The sequence below is a fragment of the Populus euphratica genome, unplaced genomic scaffold (assembly GCF_000495115.2).
Source record: "Populus euphratica unplaced genomic scaffold, PopEup_1.0 scaffold28.1, whole genome shotgun sequence".
NCBI classification, from domain to species: domain Eukaryota; kingdom Viridiplantae; phylum Streptophyta; class Magnoliopsida; order Malpighiales; family Salicaceae; genus Populus; species Populus euphratica.
In genome coordinates, this window is record NW_011499862.1 from 1,067,672 (window position 1) to 1,088,194 (window position 20,523).

Here is a 20,523-nt window from a genome sequence, read left to right on the forward strand (position 1 = left end):
GGGTTGATCTTGGGCTAGAATTGGTCCGAGACTCTGAGTTTAAGAAAAAATAAAGAAAAGATTGACTCAACTTGATCCTATCAAAAACCCACGTCAAAAACTTATTGAATTTTTTTGAATTGCTTTAAGTCAAAACAAGGTTTGATTATTTAAAATTTTTTAGGTTAATCAAGTTGACCTTTCTAACTTATAACTTGAATATTGCTTCAGGTTAATTTTTAAAACCATGATAATTATCAATTTTATTCATATGTTGACTTGAGGCCACTTAGATTGACCCTCTCACCCCATGATTTAGGCTTTACCCCAGTCAATCTCTAAATCTGGTTTTAAAGGTATAATAATAATAATTTTTATTTTTATATTAATTTGGATCAACCAAAGTTAATATATAGATATAACACTTGGGCATTGTCATTGTTTTAAAACTATGATAATAATTATTTTTATTTTTATGCTGACATAGGTTAACGCTAGTTGACTCTCTTGATATATAATTGAAGCCTTACTCTAGGTTAATTCTCGAATTGAGTCTTTAAACTATGATAATAACTATTTTTAATTTTACATTGAATCAAATCAACCTCTCTTGTAATCCAAGTCTTACTTTTTGTCGATCCTAAGTTTTAAAAGTATAATATTATTCATTTTTATTATTATAATTATCAGGTCAACATGTCTTGTGACTTAAGTCTTGACTAATGACCCTAACTTTGTTCTAAATTGAATCCGAGTTGGCTTTTAGAACTATAAAAATAATTCTAAATTGAATCCGAGTTGGTTTTTAAAACTATAAAAATAATTATTTTTATTTTTATATGTCTTAGTTAAATAATTTTTGAATTAAGATTTTTTATAAGGATTTTAAAAATAAAAAATAAAAAATAAAAAATAAAAAATATTATCTTTGAAAACATATCATTTATACATCTCATATTTTAAAAATATTTAAATCCACTCTAAAATTATTTTAAAAATAAACATATTTTTCTATTTTTATTCTTCAATCAGACATATTTTTGTTTTTATTATCTCCATCGTTTGTATTATAAAAAGTAATCATCCACTGTCTACGAAACATAAAAAATTGCCGCCAACCCACTTCATAATAATTAAGTGAGATGTGGTTGAAATTATGTTTTGCCACAGCTATAATTTTGAAAATATTTATTTAATCACTGCACCCCATAGTATTTCATAAATCCCATTAAAAACTATCTCTTGTAACCTTGGTTAAGGAAAAATACTTGGTCACTTTGCAATCGCAGAAACTATCATATTGCCCTCACCCACACTTCATAGTTCAGAGTTCACCAACCAATGTATGAAATCTACGGAGAAATCTAATGATGCTTAGCCATCAAATATATTAACATGAAAACATAATTAACAATCAAGAAACCGTGTTCAACAATAGATCGAGATTACGAAATACAGCCATGGAAGAACTATGGAAGAACAGTAGGGATCTACTAGCTCAACGCGAAAGAAAGTAGCATGATATTGACAACAAGAAAGAAAGTAGACTGTATTCAACGCCAATGTTTCTTACTATTCACCTTGAAAGCCTTCCATGGACAAAGGAGCAGAATGGCAAAACAGAGAATGCAAGCAGAAAAAAGACAGCAATCGTGGTCCAAGCTTGAGTACAAATTTGGAAGAAATGTAAGCAACGCTATTGTCAGTAACTAGAGCCATTCCCCGTATAAATTCTTCAGCAGCAGAAACCAAGAGACATCCAAATAATGCATGCAACAGAAAGTTCCAATACCTTTGCTGATTCTTATTGAAAGCATATAACCCACTGTAGTTTAAAAATTCAGTCAATGCCAAGAACACGAGTGTTGTTAACGATGAGAAAAAGCAAAGTGCATTCAGCTTGAAAAAAGTAAGGGATTCACTTTTTTGTAGTTCCCAAATTATGGATTTTCCAGGCATGTGTGTGACATTAGGAAAATTGTGGTTGGTACTCGAGGCCCAATCCTGCCAAGAACCTCCGGGAGGATTCATTCCCAATTGGAAAGATATTGTGGAAAACAATACAGCTAAAACACCAATACCGTTCCTCAGTGAATCAGTATATTTTTCGTTTCTTGAAGTCGAGGACCGATCTTCTCTTGCTAATGCTTGTTGTCGTTGGTTACTGACAACAGCTTGATCTAGCCTGGACACCTCTGCTCCGGCACTTCGAAGCACTTCTTGTATTTCTTCCAGTTCATTAGAACCTGCCATTGATGTTACACAAATATCTAATGCTGTAAGACCTTCTGAATTAACCGCATTCACTTCAACATTAGTCTGATCTGATACAAGAAGCCTTACTATCTGCTGCAAATAAATGCGTATTACTAGTTGGTCCAAAGCATAGTTAATGGAATCTGTTAGTTGAGAAGACTATAATGCAATAAGAAGTAAAAGGTCAATGTCAATGTTCAAAAGAAAAAGGAACAGCAAATTATCATTTGAGCTATATTCAGAAGAATAGCGAACAGCATACCTTTGAGTTTTTTGCAGCACCGGCAAGGTGAAGCACGGTGTTACCATCTTCATCTTTGGCATTGACAAGCTCATCTCCAACTTGTATTTGATACGCAAGCTGAATCAAAGTCTCCAATGCCTTGTATTGATTATGTTTAACGGCAACATGCAAGGCATTCTCACCCTTCGGAGTAAGCTCTTGCGCTGATTCAATCGAAAAGACCTCTCTCAACACTTGTACTCTCCCCTTAGTGGCAGCAGTGTGAAGGGGATTCTTTCCATCTTCATCTTTTATAAGAGCAAGATCAGGTCGACGAACCAGCATGTCCCTCACTATCTCCCAGTGACCTTTTGCCGAGGCCAGATGAATGGGAGAAAAACCTTGTTGGTTAAGTTCATCTGCTAATCCAGGACAATTTTGCATCGCCACCATGGCAAACTGAGCATGACCAAGAAGTGCAGCAATATGCAATGGTGTGTTTGATGTGGTGACTGTTACGGCATGGAGAAGGAGAGGATCTTCCCGGATTAATTCTAGCAAAGCGTTCACGTCTCCTGTGAGAGCTGCATTAAGCAATCTAGGATCCATTGCTAAAATCAATGTTCGCTCTCCACCACCACTACTAAATCTGTCTATGTATCACTTGCTACTAATAAATTTTTAATCTAGGGTCAATTTCTTTTTTATAAACCCAAGTTTGAATATGTTCAAGTGATGCATTTATTTCTGTATTTTAAGAATGTACATGAGCCTTAAATTATTAGAGTTTTTCTGGAAAAATGTGTCCTTCATTGGATCGTCGAGGGTTGTTCAACGGTGTGGATGGAAATTTTTTATTTTGGGATAGAGTTGTGTTGACTGTTGACATGCAAATTTCAGTTAATTAATTGTTTGAATAAATTTTTTAAAATATAAAAAATATGAAGAATTTTTATTTACTATATTATTAAATCTTATTTAATAAATTAATTTTAAAATTTTATAACCTAATTTTTTATTAAACTCGAGTTTTAAATTAAATCATGTGAGAGTTAATTCATATTAAATTAATTAATATTATAGATAAAAATATAATCTTGATAATTAATAAAATTATAACTTAGTTTTTAACAAAGTTTCAAGATGGGAAGCTTTTTTTATAAAAATTATTAAAATAATGATAGATCAAATTGATCTCATTTCTTAAGCAAAACCTGTTATGAAATTAATTGAGTTTAATAATTTATTTTTTTTATAAAATATATATTTTTAATTATATAATAAAAATATATGGTAACAAAATTGAATATCAACCTAAAAATAAAAATTTATTTAAGATAATAATAACTCTAAAAAAAGTAAAATAATAATAATAAAAAATCATGCACTTTATTTCTTAACTAATGCAATATTAAATGTAAAATTTAGAAAAAAACTATTAATGGATAAAAAACATAATAACTCATTTTTAATTCATTTCTAGCTCAAAACACACATGAAACAGTTTAAAGATCTGTTAAACTAATTTATAATCACAAAAAACATAAAAAAAAACCCACTCAAAACAAAAAAAAAATTTTCATGCTTATATATGATTTTTAGGTGTTTTGAAGGTAAAAAAATAATTTAATCTTAACTCTTCTTATCATATAGAATTATTTAAGACAAAAACATAATTATTTTGATGATTGAATAAATATTTTTTCTTTCTAAAATGCGAATACCTTTGTTTTTTTTTCTAACCAAAAAATAATTAAAAATGAGAAATAAAATTTTGTATAGAAACATAATTTTATAAAATTCAAGGACTAATTATCTATTAGTCAAAAAACATTGAGGGATTCAAATGAAATTTTGATAGAACTTTTCAATCCTTCATCAATGTTACTTGTTTTTTTTTTTTAATCATTTCAAACCTCTTTCGTTTTAATTTAACCACTATTTACCACAAAAAAAAACACGTAATTGAGCTCTAATTTAGTTTTAAAAAAACTAAATTATACAAAACAAAATTCAAGAATTGAATTAATTTTTTTTAAGAATTATCCTATTGTAATTAACAGTAAATTACGAGAGGATGAATACTGTTCTTGTGAATAGTAAAATCAACATAACACATGCTTGTTGTCATCGATATGTAATAATTTCTCAGCATTGACTCTCTGGGGATCAGGCTACTTGTGCTATCCATTAAGGTGCTCACATGGCTGCCTCGCAACTTGCAGGCAGCTGAAAAAGGCCATGCATAGGGGACCTGCAAGTCAATGAAGCCAAACAAGCTACAGCAATAAACAAAAGAAAGACGAAGAACAGAGGAAACTTGCATTTGTGAGAGAGCTGTCCGCATTTTATTTTAAATAAACATGTTTGTCTCCACCAGTAATATTTATTAGATGAAAATAAATTGCAATTTTTTTCACTGTAGGCGAATGCAGTGGAATTGATTTTTAAAGTGTTTGACTTTCAGTGGTGGTGGTTTTTAAATAAAAAATAAATAAAAATAATATATGTTTTTTATTTTTTTAAAACCAACACATCCAAATAATCTATATATATATATATATATATAATAATTTAAATTAAAAACAAAACACAGTGACACAACAAAAGCAAACACTTTGGCTCAAGGCGACATTTAAGTGAAATCGGTGAACAAGTATTTCAAAATAAAATCCTATTAATTATTTTTTGGATTTTAAATTATTTTATCAACACCGTAAAATTTTGAGAATAGAGCTGGGCTTTTCCAATCCCTGGCTCGCCCAAAACCTTGAGAGAGATCTAAATGGGCTTAAGAAGTTGTAAACAATAAAATCAATTAGCCCATTGCCTCACAAATTCAACCGGCAATCTCCTCCTCCAGTTCCCTAATCAATAGAAGAAGAAACCAAAAGCTGAAGCTGTGGTAACACACCAGAGAGAGACACAGAGAGAGAGAATCACCATGGCAGCTACTTCTTGTTTTCAAGTAGTGCTGCCTTTGACGACATGTTCATTTCCATCTTCAACTTCATATTCAAAATCAATTAAGCTAAAACCTAACACCATCGACAACCTCAGAATCAAATGTTTTGCTTCAATTAATGCAAGAAATTCATCATCTTCTTCTAATATCCCCATGCCTCCAATAAACCCTAAAGACCCATTTCTGTCGAAACTTGCTTCAATTGCTGCCACTTCTCCTGATTCTCTCCTTCAAGACAGCCACGCCAGCGGTTCTGATACGCCGCCGTATCTTGACATCTTTGAGTCTCCCAAGCTCATGGCCACTCCTGCTCAGGTGAGTTCATAAGACCGCGTTTGGTTTTCTCGAAAAGAGAACCGATTTCTATCTTTGTTTTCATGTTAAATATGCTTGTAATTAATTGAGCCTAAACAGAAATTGGAAATAACTGTCTGTGAGTGGCTGTAAGAAGTTCTTGGTTGTTGCTGGGGAAGCGAAGAGGTTATTCCGTTCGTTATTTCTAAGTGAACCAAACATGGTCTTAAAAATAGAACCAATTTCTATTTTGTTTTCATGTTAAATATGCTTGTAATTAATTGAGCCTAAGTAGAAATTGGAAGTAATTGTCTGTGAGTAGCTGTAAGAAGTTCTTGGTTGTTGCTGGTGAAGCGAAGAGTTTATTCCGTTCGTTATTTCTAAGTGAACCAAACATGGTCTTAAAAAGAGAACCAATTTCTATTTTTGTTTTGATTTTAAATATGCTTGTAAATAATTGAGCCTGAATAGAAATTGGAACTGTCTGTGAGTGGCTGTAAGAAGTTCTTGGTTGTTATTGGTGAAGGGAAGAGTTTACTCTGCCTGTTATTTCTAAGTGAACCAAACATGGCCGTAGTGTTTTAGAATTCATTTTCGTGTGTGTTTATGAGTTCTTTGATTTCATTCTGTAATGGGTTTTTTTTATCGGTTGAAACTTTTGTTGCTGGTGGAGCAAAGTTTTATTTTGGTTTTGATTTGCAAGTAAACCAAACATGGCTTTAGTGTTTTAGAAACTAAACTTTGTGCTCGTTTAGTAGTTTTCTTTTTTAATTGGAATCTTTATTGATTGAAAATCTTAGGTGGAAAGATCGGTGTCCTATAACGAACATAGGCCAAGAACGCCTCCGCCTGATTTGCCCTCTTTGCTTCTACATGGAAGAATTGTTTACATTGGCATGCCTGTAAGTGTCTTAATTTTTACATATCTAATTAAGTACCCTTTAACTTTATTTCTAGTTGCTAGCATGTATCATTATGTGAAGATAATTTAATTTGCTATCAAGGGAAAACTTCAATCATGCAAAAGAGAGTTTGAATTTGAAGCATTTTGACATGGATTAGTACCAAGTAATAATGTGGTTTGTACTTTGTAAGGTGAGTTTGTTTGTGTGATGTGTTTGATATGTTAGACATTTGTTTGTCTCAGTTAGTGGCTGCTGTCACGGAGCTGGTTGTTGCAGAATTGATGTATTTGCAATGGATGGATCCAAAAGCACCAATTTATATCTATATTAATTCTACAGGAACAACCCGTGATGATGGTGAATCGGTAAGCTCATTTCTTCTTGTGATATGATACATGTTGGAAATGAGATACACTAGGTGACTGTTCCTGTTGTGAGGTACCTATCTGTTTCACTGCTAGATTATCCTCAATTTAGAGTTGTGAAGGATAAGTGTTCTGTTATATGAAGAACATGTTGAATGTGTGGAAGTTTATAAAGTTAAGGGATATGGATGCTTTGCTTTTGCAAATCAGTATATTGTTGTAATAGGTTGAGTCTAGTCTCAAGGCACGATCCATTTTTCTGAGTTACAAATTCCGATTTTGTTAAGTATTTCAGCACAGCACAAGTGGGAAGTGGGCAAGTAAAACTGAAAGCAAGAGTGGGTCAATGGGGTCGTGAATTCTACCGTCAGATTAGCTGAGAGGAGTCTTGGATGGGTTGCTTAACTGAGTTGACTCTTCTGTCCAATGAAATAGCCCTGATGCCTCAAGTTAGTCAGGTGCCCATTCATGTTGGTGAGCAAAGTTGTTATGGTTAGTTCCTCTACAGAAAGGGCAATTGGCACCTGCAGGGTCATGCAACTATGCGTTCCCTCGTTCAGGCCTCATGGCAAATGGTTGTGACGGCCCTTGGTCATGAAATGTGGTGCAAGAAGGCATAAACCAAGAACCTTGAATCATTCTGGCTGATTGGTCTATACAACAAGCCCGAGGGGAACTTAAGCATCCCACTTCCTAGCTTTGTTTGGATAGTGAAAATCTTTCATCAACCTAGAAAGTTATATATATCATTTTGGAGATTGAGTTGTTAGACTTAGGACTAGTTGGGTATTTCCTGCATTACAAAATATTTTGGTTTGTCATGAGCAAATTAGGACCATTGTAGATGACATAGATGGCACAGCTGTGGTGATATATATATGTTTCTCTTTTGAGTCCTCTCACTCCTTTCGGTAATTAATTGTTTGTGTAGTACTCATACAAATTTATCTCCCAAACCTTTCATTGGACATTAATTTTTGATGTAGTTTCTGCATGCTGGATATTCAGGTTGGAATGGAGACAGAAGGTTTTGCTATCTATGATTCAATGATGCAGTTAAAGAATGAGGTGGGTTTCTCTTCAAAAATTGTTTTGGCCTCTCTTTCTTCAAGAGCATTGAATGGATAGATGGCCACTAATAGGGATTTGATTTTATGAAGACATATATGCTATTCTGCAGGATGCATCTAGACCTTTACAGTATTTCTATTGCAGATACATACAGTTGCTGTAGGAGCTGCTATTGGCCAGGCTTGTCTTCTACTAGCTGCAGGAACAAAGGGTCACCGGTACATGATGCCACATGCAAAAGGTATTATACAGTGGGCTTGCATAATTTGCAATTGTAGAGTGCTTATGCTATCATTCCATCTCCTATCTAACATGAAGTGTTTCAGCAATGATCCAACAGCCTCGTGTTCCATCATCAGGATTGATGCCTGCTAGTGATGTTCTTATCCGTGCTAAAGAGGTTTGTTTAACCCATTTTAGAGCTTGAATAAAAGTGTCTTGGTTATTAGTCAACTTTGGCATTTTTTGCTCTTATTTCATGTTAGTGTCCATTTCTGTACTTTCCAATTCATTCTATGCTCATTTTCCAGGCTCTCTTTGGTAGTCAAAACTCAAAAGAGGGGGCCATAATAACAACTGTGATTTTATATGTGCATTCTTTATTTTCGTAATATCTTTCATTTCTTTTTGCCGATTACACTGATATGAGGAGATAATAAGCTAATTTAGAACTTTTTGAGGTCACTGCTCTGTAAATCAAATTCTAATATATATTTCTGGAAATCATAGTCACTCTACTGTCATCATTATTTTTGCAGGCAGTAATAAACAGGGATGTTCTAACAGAACTTCTGGCCAAGCACACCGGAAATGTTAGTACGATTCATTACCTACCGTGTAGCCTTTTTATTTAATCTTAAAACTACCAGACCTGGGAACTAATTGGATAACTTGATCTTTCATCAGTCAGTAGAGGCTGTAGCTAATGTAATGAAGAGACCATTTTATATGGATTCTAGAAGAGCCAAAGAATTCGGGGTCATTGACAAAGTAAGTTCTTAAAAGAATACTCTCTCTTACACACCTGATTGTTTTATTTACCCCAGTTGGACGTTCAAGTACGTTGACTTACCTTGTATGGCACTATTGTTTCCAGATTCTTTGGCAGGGTCAGGAAAAGATAATGGCAGATGTCATGCCCCCAGAGGATTGGGACAAGTCAGCTGGCATTAAAGTTGCAGATCCCTTCTAGTGTCATTCCTTCTTCCTTACTGGAGCAGAAGAGAGGAGGGTCCTGCAATGCAAGTTCTACAGGAAGAAAGAATTGTCAAGCCCTCGAGAACAGCTAGTGATGCTTTGTCGCAGCACATGAGCCCATCTTGGATATGCGGAGTATTGGTTCTGACCTTTATAAAATCGTGTCGAAAAACATATTTACAGGGTAGAAAAGCCTCGGATATGAACACAAATTGTTTATCTATCAAATGCAAGATAGAAGTTCTGTACACTTTTATCGATCATCCCAAGATTCAATCAGTTATATGGTAGTTTGTATTTTGTGCTTCTCGTCGACAAACTTTTCAAGCAACCATTTCTTTGTTGAGCTATATATCAAATTTTAAAACTTATATGTTGGTTATATGACGGTGAGAAAGTAGTTTTTTTTTAAAAAAGTAAATTTAAAAAAAATAAATTATTTTTTAATATTTGACCGTGTATGAAAAATAAATTAAAAAAATATTTTTTAATGTTTGGTTATGTAATTAAAAATAAGTTAAAAAATAATTTATTGATAATTTTTTTTATGTTTATTAAAATAATAAAAAATAAATTTTATAAATTAAAAGATTAAATAAGAATGAAATTTTAAAAAAATATATAATTTTATAAATTATTTCAAATAAAATAAATAATAGAGATCAAATCTAAAAAAATAATAATTAAAAGATGAAATTAAAATAATAACAACTATTATTTTATAAAATATTTAAAATAAAATAAAAAATAATTAAAAGAATGAAGACTAAATTTGATAAATAAAAAATTTTAATTAAAAAATAATAAGGAAGAAACTTATAACAATTATAAAAATAAAAATTAAAATTAATATAAAAATTAAATTCTAAGGTTGAAATTAAAAAATAAATATTCAAAATAAAATAGATATAGTAATAAAAAATTTAAAGATCGAATTTGATATAATCAGTAAATAATATAATATTTTTAATTTTTTTATAATTTTCAAAAAATATTTTCTGTCCAAAATAAAAAAAATATTTTTTAAAAAATCAAATTAATTTTTTTTAATTGAAAAATATTTTATGTTAATCATTTTTTTTAATAGCTAAAAAACACAGTAAAATTAAGAAATGATTTTCTAAAATCCATTTCATAGAAACAAACGCACTCCGTATCTTTGTCGTTTTACAGCTGATATAAATCGGAAGGTTCTCTAAGGCATAAGCTAGATACCATGGCATGCAACTTGCCAATGCACAGCCCATTTCATCTCATGGCCAGGAGTTCAGATGCTAGACATTGGATCATCTAATTTCTCATGATCAATGTTACATGAAACATAAGGTCCGATTTTTCCCAGAGGTATCCTGTTTTGGTCATCCAGCCAGCCATCTCATGGCCGAAATCCAACCATGGCTCAGAAACCTGGACAGCATGCAAATGAATGGCATCGAATCCTGTTTTGAGATTAGCTATCTGATGACTATTGGCTAATTCTTGAACTTAAATCCTAAACCCACGTCCATTGATTTTTTATTTTCTTTCTGTCATCATCGCTTGGCTTGCTCCATGATTGCTTAAATGAATCGTCAAAAGGGAAGTGACTTGACACGGAAGCCCAACTGCAGCATGTAAAAAATTGGAGGGAAGTCGAAGTAGTCAACTCTCTGTTACCATTTCAGTTTCCACCCAAATATACAGAGAGGAAACTGAGACTGGGTGGGAGAGGAAATGGGCAGCCCCTCTTTCTGCTCATTCAGATTTGCAATTTTCCTGTCCCTCTCTCTCACAGCTTCATCATCATCTCCCTCCATCTTCCCATTCAAATCACCATCACCATCTTCAATCCCAAAAGCCACGCCATCTGATCTACTCTCCCTCTTGGGCCCTCCAACCCAATCCTCCAAAATCAACCCTTTAATCTCCCAACAACTCTCTTCTTGCCTTAAATTTCTTGTTCCCTTCACTCCTTCAAAACCAAAAACACCAAAATATAACAGTATCAGTGACTGTTATATTAAGCAAAGGAGTCTCAGACTCCATTCTAATAGCGCGATTAGCGTTGAGAGAAGCAAGAGTGAAGAGAATGAACTCATTTGGTGGCCACCTGAACCTGTCCTTGAACTGGCTCGGCTTGCGCTTGATTCTGGTGGAGACCCAGCTTCAATACACCGAGCTCTGGATCCTACTATCTTGCCTGTGAGTTTTAACTTCTATTTTTTTAAGAATGAATCATTTTTATTAGGAATAATCGATCATTTCGCACAAAAGTTAATTTCCAGTTAAGCTAGTGAAAACCCATTATTTGCTATAGCATGAATTGGTAGCTGAAGAATGTCTTTTGATCAATCGTAGTAGATAGGAAGAAATTGTTGGAAATGAAGGTGGCAGAGTGCAGTAATTTAGGTGAACTGAACTATTGCTATTGTCTAGATTAAAAAAAAAAAATCTATGATAATTGATATTGTTATAGGTGCCTGATGTTGAACGATGCCAAGAGAACAAATGTGGGCTTACTAGAACACCATATGGAAGAAGGTTCATAAGTGAGGTTTGTATCATTCTTAGAAGGGTTTCTTTTCTTTTTCTTTGTTTCTGTTTTTGTTTCGTTTTTTTTTTTTAATTTAGCTTCTATGTTAATCACTACCATTTTGTTGTTAAATCGCAGGAGTTGAATTCTTATATTAAATTTTTGTTTGAGCTCATTGTTGCTCGAGGACCGTCAGTTGGGTTTAATGTATCTTTGAATCGATATGATTTGTTTCATGGTCATGTTTTCATTGCCAGGGAAACAGGAAGACTTGGGATATTGTAAGTTTTGCGTTTCGCTTTCCAATGATTATGTGCAGTACAGATGCAAATTGAATTTTATGTGAAATGGTATGTGTGCGGCAAATAGTCTGCATTTGTGCCTTTAAGGACTGCATTTTCACAATTAGACATCAAAAACATATTGAAAGGTTGAATTTCACAAAGAATGGTGAAAATGTAATAACAAATTGAACTCATTCTCAATCCGGAAGGCATGAACTAGTGTTACGAGGGTTGTAGTATGTGGACATGCACCTATATGTGCATTGCTTGGCAACCAGGACCAAATTCGAATATGTAACTGTGAATATGACCTGTATTCAATGGATGGGCAGGATATCCTGTACAAAAGAGGTTTTTAGTTCAAAACCCAATCTGCTTTGAGGTATCGGTCCTCTGCTTACGTTGTAGTATCTCCAGTCAGTTTCACATATTATGACCGCATCTGTTGTTGTCTCATTTCGTAGGTTTAAATGAGAGAGTTCATTGTTCTATTCAAGAAAGTCTCTCCTTGAAGCATGAATGTTTTTATTAAATTTGTAATGGTTGTTACATGGTTTTGATTATGATCTTGATGGAATTTAGCTCGTTAATTTTCTGCATGTTATTGACGAGTTCTTACTTATTTTGCAGGTTCCATGCTAGAGAGTACCCCGCATATGATAAAGAAGTATTTCCATACAATATGGGATATTGCCAGAGAGGTAAATCAGCAAAACTCATAAGAACACAAATACACTTGTAACAATTTTCATTCTTTCATCCCTAAATCTGTAAAATCGCATCTGTCATGAAGGTCTGAATTAAGGATTAGTTTTTTTTTTAAAAAAAAATTCATTTACATTTTTTTATAAGGAATCTAGAACAGAATCTGTTATTATTTCATATAGACTTTGTAAATGCTTAAAGTAATTCTATTGAACTGTTGGAATTGATCTCAAATCATGAAATCATATAACTTAGAAAACATGTGGCTGTTGTCCTAATACCAACTTCTTCCCCCCTTTCAGGTTCTACTGTAACTTACGATGATTCAATGAATTTGCGAAACATTCTCTTGTTGCTTCCATTGCCAAGCAATTCCATTAAAGCTTGGGTGGCACCAGGTACATTTCTCAAGTTGCCATTACTGTAGTATTGCAACAGTCAGAGTTCTGCTTCTGGATGGATAAACTTTGTAGGTTAAACAGTAATCCTATATCTCATGAACTCTGTAATTTCTCATCTCTGTAGCATTTTCATTATGATTGAAACCACCAACATGCAAAGCCACTCAGAGTTGAATTTATGCATCTAAAAAAGATACTTGGATGTGAAGCTGTATGCACCTCCTTTCTTCTTCTTGTTTTATTTTTAATTGTTCCCTAAAAAGTTTCTTGTGTCTCCTTTACTTTGAGCTCTATAGGGTTGGCCTTTTTCTCTATGCATGTCTTATGGTTACCAGAGTTAGCTGTGTTCAAAATACTCAGGAGGGAAGGATAGACTAGTGAATGACACACAAGTCATTCCTTTTGAAGTCTTAACAGAAATAATGTCTGGACTGTATATTGCCGGAACTTGTTCTGTGATCTTTATTCCTTGAAGATCACATGACGCTATTTGATTTTCTTGGCTTTTATCAAACACGATGTGCCTTAGAGTGCTGTGCGCCACATGGATTCTCGTGTCTTTCCTAAAGTGAAAGTTCCTCTGTATCCTGCAACTATTCTGCAAAATGTTCCTAGAAATCAATATGGATTCAGGTCTCAATTCTCATGTCTTAATTTATCTTGTTATTGACATGCAGGAGTCCTAGTCGTGCTGGATGCCCGTCCTGGTGGAATCATATACAGGGATCTCATACCTGAATATGTAAACATTGCAAGGACCATATATGAAGGTTTGAGCTTCATTTACCTTGTATCTCTCCGCTTGCAAAATTCAAATTTCAATTCATCATGTTGCTTGACATCTATTGTTGGTCTTGGCAGATGATTTGGGAGAAGTTGTGGTTGATGTCAACTACTTGAATGTTGGAGACACAGTTCCTGATTATCAGATCTTCGTTTGCTGAAGTCCTGCTCAAGGCAGCCATCACTCGCTCTCTTTTACAGCACTGCTAGATACACCATAAGATGTTCTCACTCCCATCATTCTTCTTTCTCAAATAACATTATCAGATCCTCTTGCTTTCCAGCCACCACTTGTTCTCTTTTATTCATTTTTTTTTGGTTTAGATATCGATTTTACTTGAATATGACAAAATTTCTTTCTTTGTAAGTATTTAATAATAGCACATACGATGGAAGATTTTCTTGTAATTACAATAATCGACACGAACGAATTACATGCAATAATATTTAGAGTAACTTGGACTATCATCCTGACCTTTTCTGTTTAGATAATCAATCCAGTTTCTGTTTACATAATCAATCAGTTTGATTAGGTTAATATTATTTTTCTGTTGAAATTATATATACACTAAAAGAAAAGTGTTTTTTTTGTAGAAATTAAATAATTTTCTTATATTGACTTTCCTCTTTATATTTTGTATTTTTATCATTTTATACTTCATCTATTTATCATCATTTTTTTTTGTTTTTTTTTTATTTTTCTTTACACTCTTTTTTGGGAATTTTTTCATTACAATTTAAAAATTTATCACTTTATACTTTGTTTATTTAAACTATTTTTTTTTTGTTTTTATCTCTATTTTTTTTATTTTTTCTTTAAAAAATCATTATATAAAGATTAAGAAAATAATATTTCATTGTAGTAGTTTTAATATTGTTTTATTTTTTTATTATGTTTAAAATTAGCTTAAGATTTTATATGTTTTTATTAATATATATAATCTCTATTATATTATATTTTTATTATATGCAAGTATTAATTTTTTATTTATGGTTATATTTTTATTTAATTTTAAAAAATATGTTAATAATATTTATATTAATTTTTTTACGCTAAAAAAGATATGCAACCTGTAGAGATGCAAGTTAACTTAGATGCATTAATACTTTATTTTTTATATTTATTAGCATAAATATTTTTTTTGATATATTTAATTAAATATATATATGAACTTTTTAATTTATAATTATATTAAAAAAAATATTTGAAAAGTTTTATATTTATTTTTTATCAAAAATTTATTTAACCAATAGCAATCACGAGTTGAATGATTGGTTAAAATCTAATTTTGGTTAGCTATGAATTTTATTAACTATTTGTAATATCGCGTTTAATACTTATATTCTATTTAATACCATAATAATTATAGTATAAGTTGAAGTCGTCTGTCTAATGATTTCATATTTTTCATTTCACTTGCAATAATGTGATGAGCTACCTTAAACGTTACCGTTAAAATCGAAGTATGGCTTTAGAGTCTGATTGTCTTTCAAAAATATTTTTTAAAAAATAAAAAAATATTTTTTTTTAATATTCTCGGACGATGTTATATTAATATTAAAAATAAAATTTAAAAAATATATAAAAAAATACTTGAATGCACAGTATCAAACTGTCCATAAATCAGAGGTATTTACAACAGCAAAATGGAATAACAAATGAACGGTCACGATCATACACACACAAAAAAAACCGACCCCACTGATCTCAAAATCATTTCGCTTTCGCCTTTTACAGATCACACACATACCTCCCTCACTCCCTCCTCTCTCCATTTCCTTTTCAAAAAAATTAAAAAGAAAAAAAAAATCCACACAGTAATTATATCTTCACACACATATCTTTAATTTTTGTTTAAATTAAAGATACAGAGAGAGACGGCGAAGCGAAAAAAATGGCAGAAGAGGAATGCGAATTAAACGAGAAGCAAAAGAGAGAGATCGCTAAATGGTTTCTTCTTAACTCACCTGCTGGTGAAATCCAATACATCGCCAAAGGTCGGTCGGTTGGTCACATTTGTGATTTGTTTTTTTTTTTTTTGCATTTCGTATTTATTGTTGATCAGTTTTGGATTCGGCAGATTTGAGATCGGTATTGAACGATGAGAAAGTGTATAATGAAGCGGCATCAGAGGCATTCCCTCTTTATAATAAATCTCACTTGATTTGCCTTGAATTACCTAATCGAAGCGGAGATGTAAGTCTTTTTATTTTGTGCTTAATTTTGGTATTATTTCTTGAAATGTGAGTGTATTAGTTAAATTATTAGCTTCGATTTGGGTTTTCGAGTGAATTTTGATAATTTAATATTGGATTTTTCATTCCATTTTACAATTAATTATTTTATTTTATTTTATTAATTGATTTTAATTTTTGTTATTGTTAGTATAGTTACGTGATTTGCCTTGAATTAAGTAGAAGCTTTATATTTTCCCCCCATGTTTATTGCTATCACTTTGATTTTATGCTAATTTTGTTTATTTGTAGGTTTGCTAGTTTTTGACTTGCTGATTCTAAGCTTAATATCAAAGCAGAGGTTTTGTTTGGATGTTTTAGTTTATTTTCTTTAGTTTAGTTTAGTATTTGGATGGAAGATAATGGGCTCATTAGTGACGGCCTATTTATTCTCTTTTGTTTTCATTTTAATTTTCCATGAAGGTTGTGTGGTGTGGAGTAGTTTATCTATTTGGAGGATTTTATCATTTTTTAGACTATTTTAGGGTTTATTTTTAAGTATAGATATATTGATTTGTTAACCTGGTTTATTTTGTATGCAGTTAGCTGTGGAAGTTTTAATTGCGTCTCTAACTTTTCAAATTGTATTTGCAGGTGCTGGTTACGTCTTATAACGAGCTCGAAGAGAATGAGTTCCTTGATCCTAGAACTGCACAGGTGGCGACAGTTGATCATGTTAAGCAAGTCAGTTATCCAAAAAACTTGAAGCGCATATTTTGTCTGCTGTCTGCTCTCATGTGCATTTTGTTTTTCTTGGTCTTTTTTTGATATGTTTGTTAGTCCATCTTTTATATCGTGATGTGCTAAATTGGTTCAGGTTTGTACAGACGTGAGACCTGCAGCTGATGAGGAACTTTCATCACCATATATCGAAGAATTTCGGTATGCTTTCTAACTCTTATGGTTACTAATATTAGATTATGTTTTTCCAGAAGTTCTTCTAGTCATTAGTGCATTGATGCTAAAATTTTAAGAGCTTGATTTCAGAAAACAGCATTTTCTCAGCTATTACTCGCCTATGTATCACTTCGTAAAGTTTCAACTTTCAACCTCGCAATTTTCTATTACTCTCATTTCCTATCACATTCTGCTGGATTGAGAGTGTGATCAGGATATTTTAGAGGTTAGAATCCTTTATCTAATGGAGGGTAGACTTAGAGAGGTGTTTTTGGTAAATAGTATCTACCCCTACTTCATGGTTATATCATATAATATTTGGAACATTCAAGTGCTTGAGCAAGTAGTTTTTGAATTATTATCTTCTTCCTTTTATCCCTTACACACAGTATTGCTTGTGAGAGTGAATCATAGTTAAATGCGTTTGAGGACTGAGCTTATGAGTTACATCTAAATCTTTCCTTGTAAAGGATTTAACTTGTAGAAACTATTTTTAATGCTTCTTTTTGATTTATATAGAATTATTTTTGTTTAATTTTTGGAGTTTGAAATAATTGTGCCATGTTCAGTACAATTTTCTTCCTAAATTGTCTTTTCTTATGTGCATCTTTAGGTGATTTCGGGATTGCAAAGTTATAGAATCAGTTTGTAGTTTCTCTTTAGATATACAACTAATTCCAAAAGCGTTATGCATAAGTGGTTGTTTAGGACCTGAATTGTGGTGTCGTGCACCAAGAGTAGTTCCTTTTTTATGGGCAGTATTCTATTCATTCTTACATTAACAATGCTATTTTGTTCTCTGCTAGTTGTGCCCTGGATGCAGAAATGCTCAAATATGCTGCTGAAGCTTATCCAAAAGGTATCTGTTCTGTCTACTGTGTTGATGGGAAGGATGTGGAGGGACCAGGATCTAATTTTGAACTTGTAGTGGTCATTTCTGCTGCTAAAAATAGCCCACAGAATTTCTGGTGAGTGGAATTCCAGTCAGTTTTTACTCTTTATCAGATACTTCATTTAGGACATGTTCCTAGTGTTCCATCACTCGCTTGTATCTGAATATACCATGTCACTTCCAAGTCAGAAACATCTATATTTTATGACTGCTTATCTTCATATAATATTCTTTTGCATGTCATATAGCAATGGAAGTTGGCGATCAGTGTGGAACATAGAGTTCAAGGAAGATGTACAAATGCTAGAAGTAAGAGGCAAATTACAGGTACAATGAAAAAAATTGACTTCTGTCGACTGTTATTTGTAAGTCAGATTGCATACTTGTAAGACAATGCAAGTATAAGATGTTTCTTTTTCCCTGCATTCTTCTTATCTCAGGTGGGTGCTCATTATTATGAAGAGGGAAATGTTCAGTTGGATGCTAAACATGAATGTAAAGATGCAACAATCTTTCAGGTTATTGCAATATCTACAAGTCCTTTAGCTTGGCATTTTTTCATCATGAGATTTTAGCTTCTTTGTTTAAGTACAATACATAGGGTGGATAGGGGATTTCTTGGTGCTAAGTTTTGGGCGTGCAATTACAAGATTGCACATATCAAGTTTTGAATCTTGAGAGCAGCTACATCTTGCTGAAGGGCAAGACTGTCTCTAGATTCCTTCACATGATACCACTCAATTGGAACCTTAATTAGGTATTCGGAGCAGGTAAGGTGCAAAGCTAAAATATTACATTAAGAACATCCTGGTTATAGTTACTAGGGTTGGTGTGGGGAATGTTGATTATTTGGGTGACTTGTGCATCCATTCTGGTCGTCTGTGTTGAGTGTCCTTTAAAGCAACTTTTTCCATTTCCCAGATTCTATTGCAAATACTCCCTGATAAACCCAGTACTTGGCTTCAGAATGGTTGATCTTTATTTTTGTTTCAGGCCCCTGATGATTGTGCTATTTCCATAGCTAACATTATTCGTCACCATGAGGCAGAGTATTTGGAATCTCTTGAGGTTCTCATTGTGTCTCCTTTCCGTTTAAATTCTTGGATTTTAAGGCTTCGTTACTAACAATTACTATTTGACAGGCATCCTATTCAAATTTGCCAGATACCACTTTCAAGGTATCCTTTAATCTTTACTAGATTACATGCTACAAAATTTTGTATTTCCACATCTGGTGATATCTGGTTCGCTTATCGTTCTATTTGGGCTTTGCCTAAGTTACATAGCTCATGTTTTTCCGTGCATTTGAATATTGTGAGGAGGTATTTGTGCTCTCTAGTTACTGAGCAACCAAGGCATATTGCTTTTCTTTTTTGAAATAAGATGGTTTAGTAGGAAACTTGTGGTGGTATACATAATCTTTCCTTTCCTGTCTGTCTGGTTGCTTTCTTTGTATTTTTTTGTCTCTTAAAGTGATTTTGATGCATTGCAGGATCTGCGGAGAAAACTTCCAGTTACTCGAACTCAATTTCCATGGCATAATACTCTACAGTTTAGCCTGACAAGAGATATCCAGAAGGAACTTGGAATTGACAAGTGACTAAATTCCAATCCAGAAGTGTACACTGCCTTACTTGATATGTAAAGCCGAGATAGTGAGATCCCAGTATACCAGTCCATTTGTATTGAGTCTGTGATTTCTTATGAGATCTTTGATATTGTTCCTTATTTTTTTCCCATGATTAAAGTTATTTTTCTGTTTGGCCATGCTATCTCCTCTCCTGTTAATGAGTTCCTCTCAGATTTAGTGTGTTTCTGTACAATTGATACAAGCTTTGTATAGTACTCTTGTTAATGATCATTCTTCTTTTGATGTGCTGTGAAAATGTTGGCAAGTGTCTTTGTTGGACCCTAGAGGGATAGTGTGCAGTGAATTAGATATGGAAGGTAAAACTACCATTTAATAACTTTTTTATCAAATAACATAACATTCCAAACACTCAAGCAAGTTAAGGAGTTAGAATTTAGAGAGAATATACTAAATTTTATAAAGGATTGGTAAATTGTCTACTTCTTTCCTTGAATTATGTTCAAGAGTTTAACTATTACATGCCTTTTTTTTAGCAGCTGAGACTAAATTTTTGCACCATCAAACCTAAATTTTTTTTATATATATATGCATTGAATCAAATTGTTATTTTTAATCTTTTTACGGGCTAAAAATCTAAAACTTTTTACCAATACTTGTTAAAAAACAAATATTAAACTGCATATAAATTAATTTGTAAGAGACTTTTCCAAGCATCTAAAGTATTATTTATACTTTTCTTAATATGCTCTCTAAATAAAATTGATTAGAATAACAATTAAGTTTTTTGAAAGATTTTCGTGAATTCATACTTAATCTTGTTTTTAAATGATCATAAGTAAAATAAAGGTGTTATAAATTGTTTTGACAGGTATGTTTAGATATTTATCTTAGGAGGTTCACATATGTTTTGGTAAAGGGAAGGATTACTTATCTTGCTAGAAATGAAACTAGCTTTTAGACATAACTTT

At 32.5% G+C, this 20,523-nt stretch overlaps 3 protein-coding genes and 1 pseudogene across 4 annotated transcripts; 3 read left to right on the plus strand and 1 right to left on the minus strand.

Moving 5' to 3' along the window:
* Positions 1–1,348: 1,348 nt before the first annotated feature.
* On the minus strand, positions 1,349–3,212 carry LOC105125082 (ankyrin repeat-containing protein At3g12360-like). Of its 2 annotated transcripts, none has more exons than XM_011025380.1 (3): positions 2,498–3,212; positions 1,496–2,328; positions 1,349–1,389 (listed from the first exon to the last, which is right to left on the minus strand). In XM_011025380.1, the coding sequence occupies exons 1-2, from the start codon at positions 3,065–3,067 to the stop codon at positions 1,552–1,554; spliced, it is 1,347 nt and encodes a 448-aa protein (XP_011023682.1). In that variant the 5' UTR covers positions 3,068–3,212; the 3' UTR covers positions 1,349–1,389; positions 1,496–1,551. The 2 variants fall into 2 exon arrangements, with proteins under 2 accessions (XP_011023682.1, XP_011023683.1); XM_011025381.1 differs by having other exon boundaries at positions 1,350–1,389; positions 1,496–2,325.
* Positions 3,213–5,291: 2,079 nt separating this feature from the next.
* Positions 5,292–9,593, plus strand: LOC105125084 (ATP-dependent caseinolytic (Clp) protease/crotonase family protein). Its single transcript, XM_011025382.1, has 9 exons — positions 5,292–5,738; positions 6,518–6,619; positions 6,865–6,987; positions 7,996–8,055; positions 8,203–8,299; positions 8,385–8,458; positions 8,817–8,870; positions 8,965–9,048; positions 9,155–9,593. Exons 1-9 carry the CDS (start codon positions 5,403–5,405, stop codon positions 9,248–9,250), a joined length of 1,026 nt encoding a protein of 341 aa, XP_011023684.1. The 5' UTR covers positions 5,292–5,402; the 3' UTR covers positions 9,251–9,593.
* An 871-nt stretch (positions 9,594–10,464) lies between these two features.
* LOC105125085 (T-box protein) lies at positions 10,465–14,408 on the plus strand. Its single transcript, XM_011025383.1, has 7 exons — positions 10,465–11,436; positions 11,711–11,788; positions 11,906–12,048; positions 12,682–12,752; positions 13,059–13,154; positions 13,835–13,927; positions 14,019–14,408. Exons 1-7 carry the CDS (start codon positions 10,969–10,971, stop codon positions 14,099–14,101), a joined length of 1,032 nt encoding a protein of 343 aa, XP_011023685.1. The 5' UTR covers positions 10,465–10,968; the 3' UTR covers positions 14,102–14,408.
* Positions 14,409–15,672: 1,264 nt separating this feature from the next.
* LOC105125086 (F-actin-capping protein subunit alpha-like) lies at positions 15,673–19,850 on the plus strand (annotated as a pseudogene).
* The last annotated feature ends 673 nt before the right edge of the window (positions 19,851–20,523 follow it).

Excerpts from the sequence above, each read along its gene's own strand:
- LOC105125082 (XM_011025380.1), bottom strand. The coding sequence starts at position 3,067 with ATGGATCCTAGATTGCTTAATGCAGCTCTCACAGGAGACGTGAACGCT. Across the intron at positions 2,329-2,497 it reads GTGCTGCAAAAAACTCAAAG|CAGATAGTAAGGCTTCTTGT; the intron begins GTATGCTGTTCG and ends ATTTATTTGCAG.
- LOC105125084 (XM_011025382.1), top strand. The coding sequence starts at position 5,403 with ATGGCAGCTACTTCTTGTTTTCAAGTAGTGCTGCCTTTGACGACATGT. Across the intron at positions 8,300-8,384 it reads CATGATGCCACATGCAAAAG|CAATGATCCAACAGCCTCGT; the intron begins GTATTATACAGT and ends GAAGTGTTTCAG. Across the intron at positions 8,871-8,964 it reads TGGCCAAGCACACCGGAAAT|TCAGTAGAGGCTGTAGCTAA; the intron begins GTTAGTACGATT and ends ATCTTTCATCAG.
- LOC105125085 (XM_011025383.1), top strand. The coding sequence starts at position 10,969 with ATGGGCAGCCCCTCTTTCTGCTCATTCAGATTTGCAATTTTCCTGTCC. Across the intron at positions 12,753-13,058 it reads TATGGGATATTGCCAGAGAG|GTTCTACTGTAACTTACGAT; the intron begins GTAAATCAGCAA and ends CCCCCCTTTCAG. Across the intron at positions 13,155-13,834 it reads TAAAGCTTGGGTGGCACCAG|GAGTCCTAGTCGTGCTGGAT; the intron begins GTACATTTCTCA and ends ATTGACATGCAG.